The sequence below is a fragment of the Sinocyclocheilus rhinocerous genome, unplaced genomic scaffold, assembly GCF_001515625.1.
Source record: "Sinocyclocheilus rhinocerous isolate Xijiao unplaced genomic scaffold, SAMN03320098_v1.1 scaffold7491, whole genome shotgun sequence".
NCBI classification, from domain to species: domain Eukaryota; kingdom Metazoa; phylum Chordata; class Actinopteri; order Cypriniformes; family Cyprinidae; genus Sinocyclocheilus; species Sinocyclocheilus rhinocerous.
In genome coordinates, this window is record NW_015635232.1 from 34,869 (window position 1) to 52,278 (window position 17,410).

Below are 17,410 nucleotides of genomic sequence, written 5' to 3' on the forward strand. Positions count from 1 at the left end.
GACTAAAACTAGACTAAAATACTTTAGATTTTCTTGGACTAAAACTAGACTAAAATGTTGAGACTTTTAGTCGACTAAAACTTGACTAAAACTAAATAGGATAAGGTTGACTAAATATGATAAAAACTAACAAGGACATTTTAGCCCGGGACTAAGACTAAGACTTAAATTAAAATAGCTGACAAAATTAACACTAGTAAAATAGCAGGATTTTCTGCTATTTAATTTACTTATTGCAAATAGTGGCAATTATCTGCACTTCAGTATTGTAGTACATTATAAAACAGTATGCAATAATAACTTATTGAGTGTCAATTTTAATTCAAATTATTAAATGGATGCCACCTTATTGGGACAATAAAGCCCTCCCTACACTCACCCTAACCCTACCCAATACTTTATTTTCAACTTTTTGATTATTTCCTTCATTTTCATTGAAAATAAATGCTTTTCTGATGTGATTAGAAATGTGAAAAGGGAGAAAAAAGTTAGCCAAAAGGCGGATTCGAACCCGGGTCGATTGCGTCAAAATGACTACGACACACGTTTTACCATCTGCGCCAAGGATGGTGCCTGTAAGTCGTGGTACAGCTACCAGAAGAGGCACAGCAACACGATTTCGCGCCCCGCTCCGACCAGTGACGGAATTCGTGGAATGTGTCCGTTTGACGCTGCTGGTGCACACGTGTGTCATCATCGTTGTCCCCCGCACTTTAATCAAACATAAATTCGTCCCCGCAATTAAATTTGGGCCACTCTCCAACTTAAACACTCTCACGTTATGTATGTTTCGTTCATACTAGACGCCGGAGGGCGCTCTCTCGCAGAAAGTCCAAAACGGACTCGTAGAAGTACTAACATGACCTCCAGGAAATCCCTTATATGGACAAAGGCATCCAGCTGTCACTGGATAAAAAAAGGATACATTTTCTTAAAAGGGGTCATATGATACAATTTCAAATTTTCCTTTCTCTTTGGAGTGTTACAAGCTGTTCGTGCATAGGTAAGATCCCTAAAGTTGCAAAGACTAAAGTCTCAAACCCAAAGAGATATTCTTTATAAAAGTTAAGACTTGTCCACGCCTTCCTAAAATGCCTTGTTTAAACACGCCCCCACATGTCTACGTCACTGTGTGGAAAGATTTGCATAACACCACCCAAATGTTCAGGCAAAGAAAGAAGGCATAACTTTTATTCTCGCTGTAGTGTTGTTGTTGCCACCCCCGCCGCCATGTCGTGGAGGCACTGTGTGTTTCGTTGTGAAAGCGAAACTACTTTGTTTGGCCTTCCATAAGAGGACGATATCCGCTTCGTCATGCCTAGAGCTGATCCATGCTGGTCGCTGAGGAAATACATCAACTTCGCGCTGTGGATCGCCGGATCGGCTTTCACCGTGGACGAAGCAGAGTCCAGCCCGGGGTCGTCACATGTGACAGTCATGTGAAAGATAACAACGGGAGAATTACACGGTGGTATCTGGCTATGCAGCCTTTCCGATTTACCGTCCAGCATGTCCCCGGCAAGTCCAATGTGATTGCCGACTACTTATCTCGTTGTACCGATGAGATTTCTGAAGGGAGGGGGTGTGTGATGGCCGAACTTGAGGCCAAACATTGATAAGGGTAACACCGCACTCATTCAGCCATACTGCATAAATGTTTTCCTCGTATACATTTCTTTATATATTCATTTATCTGTTTAGCGAGTTACAATTTTTTTTCTACTCTTTATTTACCTTTTACGTTTATAATATAGATTTAGTTTGTCATATGTAATGAAAACGTTACACAGATTTTGCTTGACATATTTGGAATACTTTATTCAGTTTAGTACTTCGTTCGTTGGTTTGGAGTGCACACTTACTAGCTTGCGTTGTGCTATTCTTGTGTTTTTATATTTGTTTCTATTGAGTTTAAGTTACCGTGAAGTGGATTGGAGTTTGTATGAATGGTGTTTGGCGGTGACGTGTGCGACCATCTGGTGCAGCGTTCCTAACTGGCAAAAAACTAAGGGGCGTGCAGCAGTACAGATTTACGGTCTGAGGATGCCGCTCGCCGATACCAACTTATGGGGTGGGTGAAGGAAATGGAATTTGATTGATATTGATTGGTTTTCTTTTCACTTATTTTTTTTTATTGATATTTGTTGTTTGTATTATTATTATTATTATTTTGGTTGTTTGTTATAGTTACTTTGATTAGTTGAATTGTAACTTTACTTGCTGAGTTATAAAATGTTGATTGTATGTTTCCCCTGTCTTGTTTAAGTGAGCTCACCGTTTGTCTTAAATACCTGTCTGTTGTGTCAGTTGGGAGGTCAGTTCTGCTCAGTTCAGTTGTCTTTAGTTTCTCTTTATATTGAGTTAAAGTTTGTTGTTGACTTTAGTTATTCCAGTCTAGCTAGATTCTTTATTGGAACAAGTTGATTTATATTTTTTTTGTGACTTTTCCTTATTTTTTGGGATAAAATAAAATTGTTTTTTTTTTGGAAACCTGTGTCCTTCTGCCTGTCTAGCTGGCTCTCTCACAGGGAACCACTGATGGTGCAGAGGACAACACCTGGGGAACCACTGATGGTGCAGAGGACAACACCTGGGGAACCACTGATGGTGCAGAGGACAACACCTGGGGAACCACTGATGGTGCAGAGGGCAACACACGGGGAACCACTGATGGTGCAGAGGACAACACGTGTGGATAATCTGAGGGCACTGCACGTGATGTAGAGGGCAACTCACGGGGAGGCTCTTCTTCATCAAATGTAGAGAGAGTTACGTCATTTGATGAAGTAAGTCCACAGGTTCCACATAGCTCTCATCTTCTGCAACACACACATCAGCAGTCTCAAGTTCCTGAATTGCAGACTTGTAGACCTTTGCAACCTCACCGGTCTGCTGGTAAAGATATTCTACTCCAATCAGTTCACCTAACACATAACAAAAGAAAAAAATTATTTGTCAACAGTAAACCACAAATTTACCGTTCACAATTTTTCACAACTTTCATAATACAGTATAATAACGACTAATGCTCAGTTAACTTTGACAGACAACTGCAATGAAAGTACCTGTATATTGATGTGGAGTAGTAAATGGCACCAGCTTCTGTCCAAGAACATCTTCTCCCAGCACATTAGTAGCATGACGAAGAAGGCCACTGTATGAATGGTGCCCCTGCTTGCCCTGAGAGGTTGCAGCATCTGCTCTGTCTTCATTCCACCTGGCCAATCCATCCAACAGGTAGGCCTGGAAAAATTTATCACTGGCCAGCGTCCCTAAAATGTAAATGACAGAACACTTATGTTACAAACATAATACATTTAATTTAAAAGACTTACAGGACAGTTACTTTACCTGGAATTAACCTGTTTAGATGTAGGTGGAACGATTCTAAAGAAGTTGAACCTCTTGCACACCTATATGTTGGCAGAGTGTGCCCTCCCTTTGTCAGGGTTCCTGTCTGCACGTAGAGCTGTACACCAGAGGGATCCTGAATGCAGGCTACATGCTTCCTCTGAGACTTCCATATCTCAGCCATTCGAGCAGAATTGATGAGAGGCACACCCAAAGTGTCACGTCCCCTCTCCCCTTCAAAGGAATTGATCAGCTGGGAGGTGAGATCTACAATCTCCCTTGTGCCACGTGTTGTTCTTTTACAGTGTAGGGCCAGTTCACTCTTACTAAGGCAACGCAAAACATCAGCATCTGAAGGTTGCATCAGCTGAGCCTCCAACTCTGCACGCTTTGCCCTTATAAGCCTGTCCACGTCCTCCTGATCCCCGAAGAAAATACAGCGACTGAGGTGGGCCATGAACGTTGAATAGAGCTGATGAGAATCTGTTGTGCATCCTACAGAAATCTTTCTTATGAAATGCCAGATGTCCAGTCTGCCATGTCCTTCCATTCCTCAAATATTTTTTGAGGTAAGTACCCCCCCACAGCAGTCTCTGTCGACATACAGCAGTTCAGGTGGAGGCACTGCAGCATCCTTGTACCTTTTATAGATGCCAGCAACCATGGGCGCCAATCCAAAGTAAGCTGTTGCTTACAGCAAGTAACTTAACTTGCTGTAAGAACCGTCATGATGACCTGACCATGTTCATTTCCAACATTTGTGACCCAGGTGGCTGTTCCAGCACTGTGACCAGCAAGCTTGCGTGCAACCTTCTTGGTGGAATCCATTTTCAGCACTCGTCCAAACCGTGAGGTTATACTAGCTTTGATCTCATCCAGTCTTTGAAGGACATCCTGAGCATACACCTGCATCAGCCACCGGTGCTTGGGTACAGGGAGCATTGCAGGTGGTTTTTCAAAAGACCTGCAGTGACCGCTTTGCGAAAGCTCTGGCAATCTGTCAGATACTGCATGACCTTCTGCATCCAGATCTCAGAATGCTGCTCCTCTAGCTGCTTCTGCACTTGACTGCTGCTGTTTCCCAGGCCTCTCTGACGTAGAAGACGGACCACTGCCATGTCACATGCCAGTTTTGAGGTAAGAATGCAGGGATATTGAAGCCTATGACTAATGTCAAGCTGTGATATGATGTCAAAGCTCCAGCTGATCAGCATTTTCCTTCCTTTTGCATTTCCTGCATGACAGATACTCAGACACCATGAAGTAAGCTTTAGTTAGGAAGTTTTAACATCAACTACCTGTCTGATTTTTTTGATGCAGTCCTGCCGATGTGAGTTCCTCCTTTACACAGTCTGAATGTGGACAGGTTAACTTGACTCTCCATAGCTTTCTTGTCATCCAGAGAAAGAAGGGGTGGCCAAAGTAGCGCTCTATCCCTGGTACTCCTGTAACTGCAAAAGGGGGCTGTGGAGGGTACCACCACATCCTGTCCACTCTGGTGAAGTCCATTTCTGGTTGGTTGTGGGATGAATACTTAAACAAAACCTTCAATATCCAGAGCTGATCAGCAGGTGGCAATGTTTGAATCCAGCCCACAGGAAGGCAGATTTGTTTTCCTTTGCAAAATGAACAGAAAAAACATGTCATACATAACCTTACAAAATAAAACAAAAAAAGCTTTTAGATGTTCAGGGACTTACTGGACACCTGAGATTCCAGCAAGCCTGCCTGGGCAACAAGTTCATGGTCATCCTGCTCAGATGGCCCAAATGAGGCCATACTAGGAGATTCTACAGGCACTGGCACAGTAGGCTGCGGTGTCTTTGCAGATCTTCCAGTCAAAGCTAAAGAGTACAGATACAACAAATTACAAAAACAACACAAATCTAACTGCACTTTACTCAGTACTAATATTCACTGTAAGCACTGTCAGATATAAAAAAAAAACATTCAAATTAACAGAAAACCGTTCTTTTAAGTTGTGAAAGTATTTCACAATATTACTGTTTTACTATGTTTTAAATAAAATAAAGGCTGCTTGCTGCAAAAAACAAACAAAAATCCAAACAAATTTTACATTACTTTTAATTTTACTTTACTCTACTAATAATAACTGTCTATAAGCACTGTCAGATCAAGAAAAATGCATTAATATTTATAAAGACTGCTTACCTGGTTTGGCTACTGGTGGCATTACCATTTTTTGACCGCTTTGTCAATGCTCTGTGGATGTCGTGTTTTGCCAATCAGAAGGGAACGAACAGAAGAGACTGAAGGTAAGGACTGTGGGGCACTGGGAGACTTCTGCTGGGATATATGCTGGGAGCTTGGGCATTCAGTTTTGATACGAATGGCCTCACCACCTTCTGGGAAAAGTCCAATGTACTCTGCAAAGGCTGCTTTATTAGCATGGTGATTTTTGGAGTCTTTAACATCAGATGATTCCCTCCTCATACTTGCCACCAAATATCCAGCATAACCGAGGGCATTTTCAGCAACCCACTTAAATGTCTGGCCTTTGAACACACCAAACTGCATTTCATGTTGCCCCAGAACATATTTTTTATTGCTCAGGTCTTCACCCTGGCGCAATACAGCTTGTCTATCAGCCTCCAACACCTTATCTGGGGAAAGAGCCCGAGACCAAGGTTTTTTCTTATTTTCCTCCTTCTTCTTAAGAGCGACCAAGGAGTCGCACATGTTCAGACCCCCTTCCGGCTTCGTCCTAAATTTAGGCTCCATTCTATAAAATAAATACAATATATATATATATATATATATATAATAGGCCTATAAAATAAACACATCAATGTATGCTTAATGTATTGCTTAGTGTATTTGTATATTTTAAACACTCCAGTCTTGATGTTTAGTGTTTATCTTGAAACTGAGTCTTATTTTTATTTTTTTTAAATTTTTTACATCATGACTCTTATAAAAGTATTAAAGACCTACGTTTACAATTTCACTGAGGATATAGTGTCAACACATGATACATGTTTTCAGGTCTTTAAGTAATTTATAAGTTTGTTCTTAACTTTCCTGATAAGCAATATAATTAATACCTGAGAAGAAGGCATGGAATGTAATGGGACATTCTACAATGGTTATTAATGTAAGTTACTAAGGGACTGAAAGACCATAAATCATTTGAAAGATCACCTCATAGATGGAATTAAATTTTCAAGAGATTAAAATACCAAAATCATATCGATTATATCATATATCATTGACAATAGAAACTGTTATCTAAAAATATCTAAGGAAAAAAACGATTAATGCAAACACTGTAACACACGAATAACAGTATAGTTTTTTTAAATGATTAACATTAGCGAGCACATAACACATAGAACCATAAACATGATCAAAAGAATCACGAATAATGAACGACCTTTTCATAACGAAATATGACATAAATGTATATACACTTACCTCAGTTTTCACGGCGTTGACAAATGTTACGAACAGTAGATCGAGAACTGTACATTTGCAGAAAAAAAACTTAGACAAAAAAACTTTACGGCAACAGGTAACGTTAACGAACTTATTGTAATAACTTACCCACAAAATTACCCGATTGGTCAATATCGCTGCCTGAGCCTTCATCTGATTGGTCAACAAAGCAGCGTGGGCCTTAGTTACAGTCTTTCATTTGATTATCGATTATATCATATATCATTGACAATAGAAACTGTTATCTAAAAATATCTAAGGAAAAAAACGATTAATGCAAACACTGTAACACACGAATAACAGTATAGTTTTTTTAAATGATTAACATTAGCGAGCACATAACACATAGAACCATAAACATGATCAAAAGAATCACGAATAATGAACGACCTTTTCATAACGAAATATGACATAAATGTATATACACTAGACAAAAAAACTTTACGGCAACAGGTAACGTTAACGAACTTATTGTAATAACTTACCCACAAAATTACCCGATTGGTCAATATCGCTGCCTGAGCCTTCATCTGATTGGTCAACAAAGCAGCGTGGGCCTTAGTTACAGTCTTTCATTTGATTGGCCAATGAGGTATGACAGGCATTCCTCTCATTGGTCGATTCCCGGTAGAATTCCCGAAGTGCTACAAACAGTGATTGGCTCATTTGTGGATGTCAATACCAGAGGTGCATCCCAAATCGTATAAATAGTGTGAGTAGTGCGTTCACACTAAAAATTCCAAAAAGAAAAAGTGCACTTTAAATACCCAGATGATGCACTTAAATAACCGAAAAAATTAAGTGTGGAATATTGGATACTTCATGCACTAAATTGTCGCAGCTTTAAAGGGGTCATATGATGCTTTTTTAAAGATCATTATTTTGTGTATTTGGTGTAACAGAATATGTTGACATGCTTTAATGTTCAAAAAACACATTATTTTTCAAATACTGTACATTATTGTAGGTCCTATATGCCCCGCCTCTCTCAAATGCTTCGTTTTCTACAAAGTCCCTCCTTCCGACAAATGCAGTCTGCTCTGATTGGCCAGCTGACCCAAGCACTCGTCGGAAACAGGAATAAGCTCGTCTGACAAGTTGCTATGAGCGCCACTGGAGCTGACGACTATCAACAGTCTTTTGTAATGTTGACTAGCCCAATCACACGTTGGTGGGCGGAGTTAGTGTAAATAGCCTCTGCCAACAAGGCAGGCTATTTGCACTTAGTGTAAATAGACACTCCGAAAAAATAATCCCATCAATAAAATTTGAGGACTGAAGCTGTTGTATAAATAACATTTTAACGAGAAATCAACTGTAATAGAATGTTAGCACATTGTTTTGGGAAGAGCACATCCACAGCAAGAGATTCACACATTCTGACTAGCATAGTCAAGTTCACTTTTGCATCCGACTTATTTTGTGTACATGCAAGTCGTCGTCTGAAAAAATCTGATTAATCCAGAATGTTGTTTGGTTGAGTTAATTTAGTCCCAACAATTACTACAATTATTTGAAAATCATATTCCTTTAAATGATTCTTTATCAAAAACATTCATGGTATATTATTAATAACCTATTTTTGTGCTCCGCTTCGCGGCCGCATCACCACCTCAGGTGTGCATTATTTTTCTAATAATTAAACGGCCCGGAGTCAATTATTCCGCTTATACTACGGTTACCACACCTCAAGAATGCGACATGGCATTAAAATAGAAAACTGTTTACCTCAAGTTCTCCACTTTTTTTTCAGCACACACAAAAATACAACTGCTAAAGTGTGATTATGCTTTTTTGTTTACCACTAGCTCATGCTGATGATGTTTTTTTCTTCTGTAGTAACGTGCGTCGTAGTGTACGAGTCAATAGGTGTCATCATCGTTCAGTCTACACACGTCGTAGCCAAGTTTATTAGATTCACGACAGCGTGGCATGCATTGATCTTATAGGATTGCTAAAATCGTTTTGGGCTTAAGAAAAAGTTAGGGAAAAATCCAATCAGCACAATTGAGGGTATTTTCATTGATGCCACTTTCCCGCCGGAACACACCCCCTCAGTCAGACTGAGTGGCAATAGAGCCTACAGTACTGCATGACTGAACTTAAAAGGGAAGCTGTGAAAACGCAAGTAAAAAACAAAGATAATCAGTTTAAACTAAAGATTGTTGGACTTGATATAGTGTTCCTTACAACTTATCAAAAATCCAGTGGTTCATGGATATTGATGTGCAGCCAGGAATCGTGTTTCCTGACATTTATATGTGCCTGATTTCAACGCCGGGGACTACAAATTAGGTTGGTCTAAATCCGGGTGATCACTATACCAATGTTATATATATCGTCCAACCCAAAAACCTGTATCGTTTTTGTCAGTGTTTATTTAAAAACATCCAGTTATGCAGAATATAAGATGGTAAATACTTAATTGATGAGTAGTCAACATGATATAAAACAATACAATATATAGGGTATGATTTATCCGCAAAATTCAACATTAACATAAAATGATAACTGCAGATCTGTGTTTCGCTGCCTAGAGTCCATTTGCTTCTTTGAATTGCAGGGATCCATTTGCTTCTCTTTTCTGTAGCTTTCGGCAGTCTGTAATATATACCTCAGATTTCTTGTCAAATCTATTTGTTGTTTTAGATGTGTTTTGTGTGTTCTGTCACAGCTTTCTCGCTGAAAACCAATGCTGTTATTCAGTCTTTTTGCCCCTCAGTGGGTGGAACTGCAGTCACTCCAGCTGACGGTGACGTCACGTGCATACCCTCTATACTCATGAGCCCAACAGCTTATTAGCCAGGTATTCATACAACAGCAAGCAATAGCTGAGACAAAAGGGAGGGGGATGTGGATATTGTGTGAAGCACAAGAAATAGGAGTGTGCCCCATGCTCATGGGTGATGAATTGCATACTACCACATGAAAAAGAGAAGCATTCTGAACAACTACTTCAGTAAATCTATCAAGCAGATTCTAATCCGGGTGATCACTATACCAATGTTATATATATCGTCCAACCCAAAAACCTGTATCGTTTTTGTCAGTGTTTATTTAAAAACATCCAGTTATGCAGAATATAAGATGGTAAATACTTAATTGATGAGTAGTCAACATGATATAAAACAATACAATATATAGGGTATGATTTATCCGCAAAATTCAACATTAACATAAAATGATAACTGCAGATCTGTGTTTCGCTGCCTAGAGTCCATTTGCTTCTTTGAATTGCAGGGATCCATTTGCTTCTCTTTTCTGTAGCTTTCGGCAGTCTGTAATATATACCTCAGATTTCTTGTCAAATCTATTTGTTGTTTTAGATGTGTTTTGTGTGTTCTGTCACAGCTTTCTCGCTGAAAACCAATGCTGTTATTCAGTCTTTTTGCCCCTCAGTGGGTGGAACTGCAGTCACTCCAGCTGACGGTGACGTCACGTGCATACCCTCTATACTCATGAGCCCAACAGCTTATTAGCCAGGTATTCATACAACAGCAAGCAATAGCTGAGACAAATGGGAGGGGATGTGGATATTGTGTGAAGCACAAGAAATAGGAGTGTGCCCCATGCTCATGGGTGATGAATTGCATACTACCACATGAAAAAGAGAAGCATTCTTAACAACTACTTCTGTAAATCTATGAAGCAGATTCTATAAATCTACCACATTATACTTTGGTTTTTAGGCGTACACTACTAGGGTTTACAGACAGTGCGTGACATAAATGTCATCATCAGCATAGTATGTACCTACACGCAAAGCCATATTTTTCTAACAGCATACACTCAGCTCATGCGCAGGGTTTTTTTTTTTTTTGCACTTGGACACTAGTTTGTTCACAAGCAATTGTTTCACGTTTGAAAAAGAAAACAAGCTGACAGAACAACAAAGAGTACTGGAGACACAAAATATGCCTACATTGACAAGTTTTTGTATAGAAAACTGTTTACCTCAAGTTCTCCACTTTTTTTTCAGCACACACAAAAATACAACTGCTAAAGTGTGATTATGCTTTTTTGTTTACCACTAGCTCATGCTGATGATGTTTTTTTCTTCTGTAGTAACGTGCGTCGTAGTGTACGAGTCAATAGGTGTCATCATCGTTCAGTCTACACACGTCGTAGCCAAGTTTATTAGATTCACGACAGCGTGGCATGCATTGATCTTATAGGATTGCTAAAATCGTTTTGGGCTTAAGAAAAAGTTAGGGAAAAATCCAATCAGCACAATTGAGGGTATTTTCATTGATGCCACTTTCCCGCCGGAACACACCCCCTCAGTCAGACTGAGTGGCAATAGAGCCTACAGTACTGCATGACTGAACTTAAAAGGGAAGCTGTGAAAACGCAAGTAAAAAACAAAGATAATCAGTTTAAACTAAAGATTGTTGGACTTGATATAGTGTTCCTTACAACTTATCAAAAATCCAGTGGTTCATGGATATTGATGTGCAGCCAGGAATCGTGTTTCCTGACATTTATATGTGCCTGATTTCAACGCCGGGGACTACAAATTAGGTTGGTCTAAATCCGGGTGATCACTATACCAATGTTATATATATCGTCCAACCCAAAAACCTGTATCGTTTTTGTCAGTGTTTATTTAAAAACATCCAGTTATGCAGAATATAAGATGGTAAATACTTAATTGATGAGTAGTCAACATGATATAAAACAATACAATATATAGGGTATGATTTATCCGCAAAATTCAACATTAACATAAAATGATAACTGCAGATCTGTGTTTCGCTGCCTAGAGTCCATTTGCTTCTTTGAATTGCAGGGATCCATTTGCTTCTCTTTTCTGTAGCTTTCGGCAGTCTGTAATATATACCTCAGATTTCTTGTCAAATCTATTTGTTGTTTTAGATGTGTTTTGTGTGTTCTGTCACAGCTTTCTCGCTGAAAACCAATGCTGTTATTCAGTCTTTTTGCCCCTCAGTGGGTGGAACTGCAGTCACTCCAGCTGACGGTGACGTCACGTGCATACCCTCTATACTCATGAGCCCAACAGCTTATTAGCCAGGTATTCATACAACAGCAAGCAATAGCTGAGACAAATGGGAGGGGATGTGGATATTGTGTGAAGCACAAGAAATAGGAGTGTGCCCCATGCTCATGGGTGATGAATTGCATACTACCACATGAAAAAGAGAAGCATTCTTAACAACTACTTCTGTAAATCTATGAAGCAGATTCTATAAATCTACCACATTATACTTTGGTTTTTAGGCGTACACTACTAGGGTTTACAGACAGTGCGTGACATAAATGTCATCATCAGCATAGTATGTACCTACACGCAAAGCCATATTTTTCTAACAGCATACACTCAGCTCATGCGCAGGGTTTTTTTTTTTTTGCACTTGGACACTAGTTTGTTCACAAGCAATTGTTTCACGTTTGAAAAAGAAAACAAGCTGACAGAACAACAAAGAGTACTGGAGACACAAAATATGCCTACATTGACAAGTTTTTGTCATTCATAATTCTACTTTATACAAGTAAATATTTAACAAGACATATTTATTACTCATTACTTCTGGAGAGAAACAATGCAGACACTGGACAGAGATTACATTTTCTAGTGCACCTGTGTTCGCACATGCTATCAAATGGAGTATACTAGGCAGATAACATATCTTTAACTGTGCATTTTTCAGCGTGTGTCCTTTTATTTATAGTCTTTCTTATAATGTATATTGTAGCAATTCACAGCAAGACAGAAGTTGAACTAATATTACGATTCCGAGATATAAACATATGGAATGGAGCGACACACCTCTATAGAATCAAAATTAGAGGGTGTCTAGCTCAACCACTCAATATTTTATATAGCAAAGGAGATGGTGAGGTGTGGCCACAAAAGTTAATATGTACATGGCAAAAGGAAATAAGAAGCCTCAAGACAAAGTATACGGAGGCAAATGGTCATGAAGCTGGACAATCAGATTTGGCCCGCATTCAGCTAAGGTGAAATTTTCAATTTCACACAGATACGTATTTTCTGGTGCCATTTTAAATCGCCGAGCCATTTAAACCTCTTACCACACACAGAACACAAATAGCGTCTCACATCTGCATGACTCTTCAAGTGTATCTGTAAGTGTGATGGCAAAATAAATGTTTTATTACACTGATCACAATGAAATCGTCTCCCTCCGGAGTGAATGTGCAGGTGATTTTTGAAATTGCTACTTTTCTGAAATCCCTTTCCACACTCGGAACACTGTAATTTCTTGTCAGAATGAGTTTGCAAATGACGTTTCAGGTCTCTTTGATATGTGAAACTCTTTTCACACTGAAGACATGTGAAAGGCTTCTCTCCAGTGTGAACTCTTATGTGAGTCTTAAGATTCCCTCTAAGTGTAAAACTTTTCCCACACTGAGGGCAGGTGAAAGGCCTCTCTCCAGTGTGAACTCTTATGTGAACCTCAAGATTCGCTTTGTTTGTGCAAGTCTTTCCACAGTGATGGCACAGGAAAGGCTTCTCTCCGGTGTGAGTTATTACATGATTCTTAAGGTGATTCCTGTCTGTAAAACTCATTCCACACTGATAACATTTAAAACTGTTCTCTCTTGAGTGAATCCTCAAGTGGTAATTAAGGTTTCCTTTGCGTGTGAAACTCTTTCCACACTGACCACATATGAACGGCCTCTCTCCAGTGTGACTTCTCATGTGGGCATTAAGCGTTGCTGTATATGTGAAATTCTTTCCACACTGATGGCAGGTGTAAGGCTTTTCGCCAGTGTGAAGTCTCATGTGAGTCTTAAGGCTTACTTTATAACCGAAACTCTTCCCACAGTGATGGCATTTGAACGTTTTTTCTCTGGTGTGAATTCTCATGTGAGTTTGAAGGTTTTTATTGAATTGGAATCCCTTTCCACACTGCTGGCATTTAAAAGGCTTCTCTCCGGAGTGAGTTATTACATGTCTGTTTAGGTGTTTCATGTCTGGGAAACTCTTTCCACATTCATGACATATAAAACAGTCCTCTCTTGAGTGAATCCTCATGTGGCAATTAAGGGTTCCTTTTCGTGTGAAACATCTTCCACACTGAACACACATGAACGGCTTCTCTCCAGTGTGAACTCTCATGTGAGTCTTAAGATTTCCTTTTAGCGAGAAGCTCTTCCCACACACTTTGCAGGTGTAAGGACTCTCTCCAGTGTGACTTCTCATGTGAGAATCAAGGGATGCTTTGAATGTGAAACTCATTCCGCACTGAGGGCATGTGTAAGGCTTCTCTCCAGTGTGAAGCCTCATGTGAGTCTTGAGGCTTACTTTGTGACTGAAATTCTTTCCACAGTGATGACAAATTAAACCATTTTCTCCCGAGTGACTTCTCACGTGGTAATTGAGGGTTACTTTACGGGTGAAACTCTTTCCACACTGATCACAAGTGAACGGCTTCACGCCATTGTGAATGTTCATGTGATACTTAAGGTTTGGTTCTGCTGTGAAGGTCTTTCCACACAGTTTGCAGGTGTAAGGCTTCTCTCCGGTGTGAATTCTCAAGTGACTTTTAAGGTTTCCTTTTTGAGTGAAACACTTTCCACACTGTTGGCAGCTGAAAGGTTTCTCTCCAGTGTGAACTCTCATGTGGACTTCAAGGTTTTGTTTTTGATTGAAACTCTTTCCACACCGACAGCAGGTAAAAGAACTGTTAGAGTCTGTCTTTTGAGCTCTTTTTCGTGAGGACGTTTTTCCAGTCTGATGGGATTTTTCTCCAATTATGAAATCATGAAGCTTCTCACGCTTATCTTTCTCTTTCATTTCATTCAGTTCGTGACTTTCTTCTTTCAGTATGATCAGACCTAAAATGGAAAAGCAAAACAAATAAAAAAATACTACGCATGTTAACACCATTTTAATGTCACAAAATAGACATCGAAACCAACATAACCAGCATTAAAGCATCAAAACAAACATATAGCATCAAAACTTACTGAAAGAGGTGTTTCCTGTAATCTCAGAACTTTCAAGAGGATGTCTCTTCTCACACAAGCATTCATGCAATGTGCTTCACATCATTTCACTTCACAATGCGTTACCTTTACGTCAAGTGTGAATGCATGAATGTATGACAGTTGGCCAGAAGCAATGTTTTATAGTTCTGAAAGTTTAAAATATTATTTTTCTCCAAAACCTATCGGTCCGCTTCAGAAGACACTGATTCATCCACTAGGGTTGTATGGGTTGCCATCGTGGTTGTTGTGGGCTTTTTGAACCATCTACTTTTTGGGTTGCATTATATAGACTCGCAGAGTTGGATTGTTTTTCTACAAATCTTTGTATGTGTTCATCTAAAGAAAGTAAGTCAGGTACATATGGGGTGGCAGGTTGAGTAAAAAAATAAAGAGACTTAATTTTTGGATTTAGCTTCCCTTTAAAATACAATTGATGTCAATACATAAAAATAAGTAATCACGATTAATCTCACAAATTCGCAATATGTAAATCTTCATTTACAACTTGTTCTGTTATTTTAATAATGACCACTTCAATTTTAATGTTATCAGTAATATTTGTTTTTGGTACAAATCTTTGGTTTTCTGTTGTTTCTGCAAAGGATGTGTCATTTTTAACTCAAAAGGTCGAGATGCTAGTGGATTTTCACTCACTGGGGTTGGGGCCCACATAAACACTGTTCTATAATATGTAATATTTTGATAACATGGTATTAGTAGGAATAAAATGATGCTGTAGTTTTTCCTAATCTTCTTCTTTTCTCCTCTCCTGTTAGAAATTTCCTTTTCCAAAAAAAAAAAAACTTCAACCAGCAGTGCAGGGTTTGTGCATTTAGAAACTTAGTGGCTAATTTTTAAATGAAGCTACAAAATAAAAGCTGAAATCAGGCTTGCAAAAACAAGACAGAATACAAAAGCACTTGCCAACAGTGAATTGAGAAAATGTACCGTCAAACATATTTTTACCAGCCATTAAACTATTGTCACCCCAGCACTGCTTTTTATTAGATAGGCTGTTGCATAATTAAAGGGTTCACCCAAAAATGAAAATTAGCCCATTAATTACTCACCCTCAAGGCATCCTAGGTGTATATGACTTTGTTCTTTCAGACGAATCCAGAGTTATATTAAAAATGGTCTTTGATCTTCCAAGCTGTTTAATGGCAGTCAGAGGGTGTTGCACGCATCAGTCCAAAAGAACTGAAAAGGCATATCCACCCATAATAAAAAAGTGCCTCACACGGCTCCGGGGGGTGAACAAAGGCCTCCTGTATCAAATCAATGCGTTTTTGTAAGAAGAATAACCATATTTAAAATGTAATAATCAATTTAATCTAGCTTGCGCTCACTGTTGTACACGGAAGCAGTTCCGGGCGGATGACGTATGAGGTTGGCGTTGTGCATGCGCCGCTCAGAAGTGATGCACGCAGAAGCGCAGGGGAGAGATCAAAACAAAAAAACGGTCACGAATTAGAAGTACAAAACGAGGATTTGTAAAGAAGAATGTCAGAGGATTTTGATATAAGCCAAGAGGAGACTGGTTTTCCTTTGCTAAAGTAAGGAAACTTTGCTTCCTTTGCTCCTGTTAACAAACGTTGGTTTTCACGAGACTCACAAACAGCTTGGAAGATCAAAGTCAATTTTTAATATAACTCCGATTGGATTCATCTGAAAGAAGGAAGTCATATACGCCTAGGATGGCTTGAGGGTTAGTAAATAATGGGGGCTAATTTTAATTTTTGGGTGAACCAACCCTTTAAGTGATAGAAATGAATGGTTATCATTACTTATTGTCATAAATGTTACACTAAATATTTTTATAAGGCTACTTATTTTTCATAATTTAATGCATGACACATTGTAAAAATGAAGGCAAAATTTGGACCTGGTTGGTCCTGTGATCTCAACATGTCTGCACACATGGGGCGACCTGATCTATGTCAAACAAAATCACTTTAATCAGGCAACTCATACAGTATTTAAAAAAAAATATCATTTATTTCTGAAAAGTGAAACATTTCAATAAGGAAAACATGAATGAGTTCACTTTTAAGAATACAAACCAACCTGCTTGTTCCTCAGCATCTTCTTGTTTCACTCTGAAATCCTCTTCAATCCTCATGTCTTCACTTTCCACTTTAATAAACGCCATCTTTATAATAGTACGTCAACTGGAGTTGTTCTGTGTGTTTGGACACAAACTGCGTGTTTAAGATGACATTGCTTAACAGGAAGAAAAATAAACCCAAACGAAATATTTGGATGCCTCTCAATCAGCTCCCTAGTTCAGCAGTCAGTACACTGGCCAGGGAGGTCAGTCAGAGTAACAGTTAATATTCTTAAATGTTCTGACTAGCCAAGCCCTTCCAAAAAACTAGCACATCAAATTATACAGACACTTCATATTTAGTTAATTGGTAGTTAGTGATTTGTAGATACATTTATAAGATTACAACTTCATGAAAACATTTGCAATTTGTTCAAATTTGTCAGTACACATTGTAAAAGTTGAATTTACACAATTTTGAGCAGCAGTTGATGGTAGTGTGCAATGTTTTTCAAATTGCTTTTAAAAAAAGTGAATCATTTTGCTAAGCAATTCATTGAATTGACTTTTTCAAAAAGT

The 17,410-nt window shown here is 38.9% G+C and overlaps 1 protein-coding gene and 1 pseudogene across 1 annotated transcript; both read right to left on the reverse strand.

The window, feature by feature from the left end:
* Positions 1-2,522: 2,522 nt before the first annotated feature.
* On the reverse strand, positions 2,523-5,545 carry LOC107746769 (uncharacterized; annotated as a pseudogene).
* A 6,895-nt stretch (positions 5,546-12,440) lies between these two features.
* On the reverse strand, positions 12,441-17,139 carry LOC107746770 (gastrula zinc finger protein XlCGF57.1-like). Its single transcript, XM_016561061.1, has 3 exons — positions 16,852-17,139; positions 14,393-14,631; positions 12,441-14,353 (listed from the first exon to the last, which is right to left on the reverse strand). Exons 1-3 carry the CDS (start codon positions 16,934-16,936, stop codon positions 12,782-12,784), a joined length of 1,896 nt encoding a protein of 631 aa, XP_016416547.1. The 5' UTR covers positions 16,937-17,139; the 3' UTR covers positions 12,441-12,781.
* Positions 17,140-17,410: the final 271 nt, after the last annotated feature.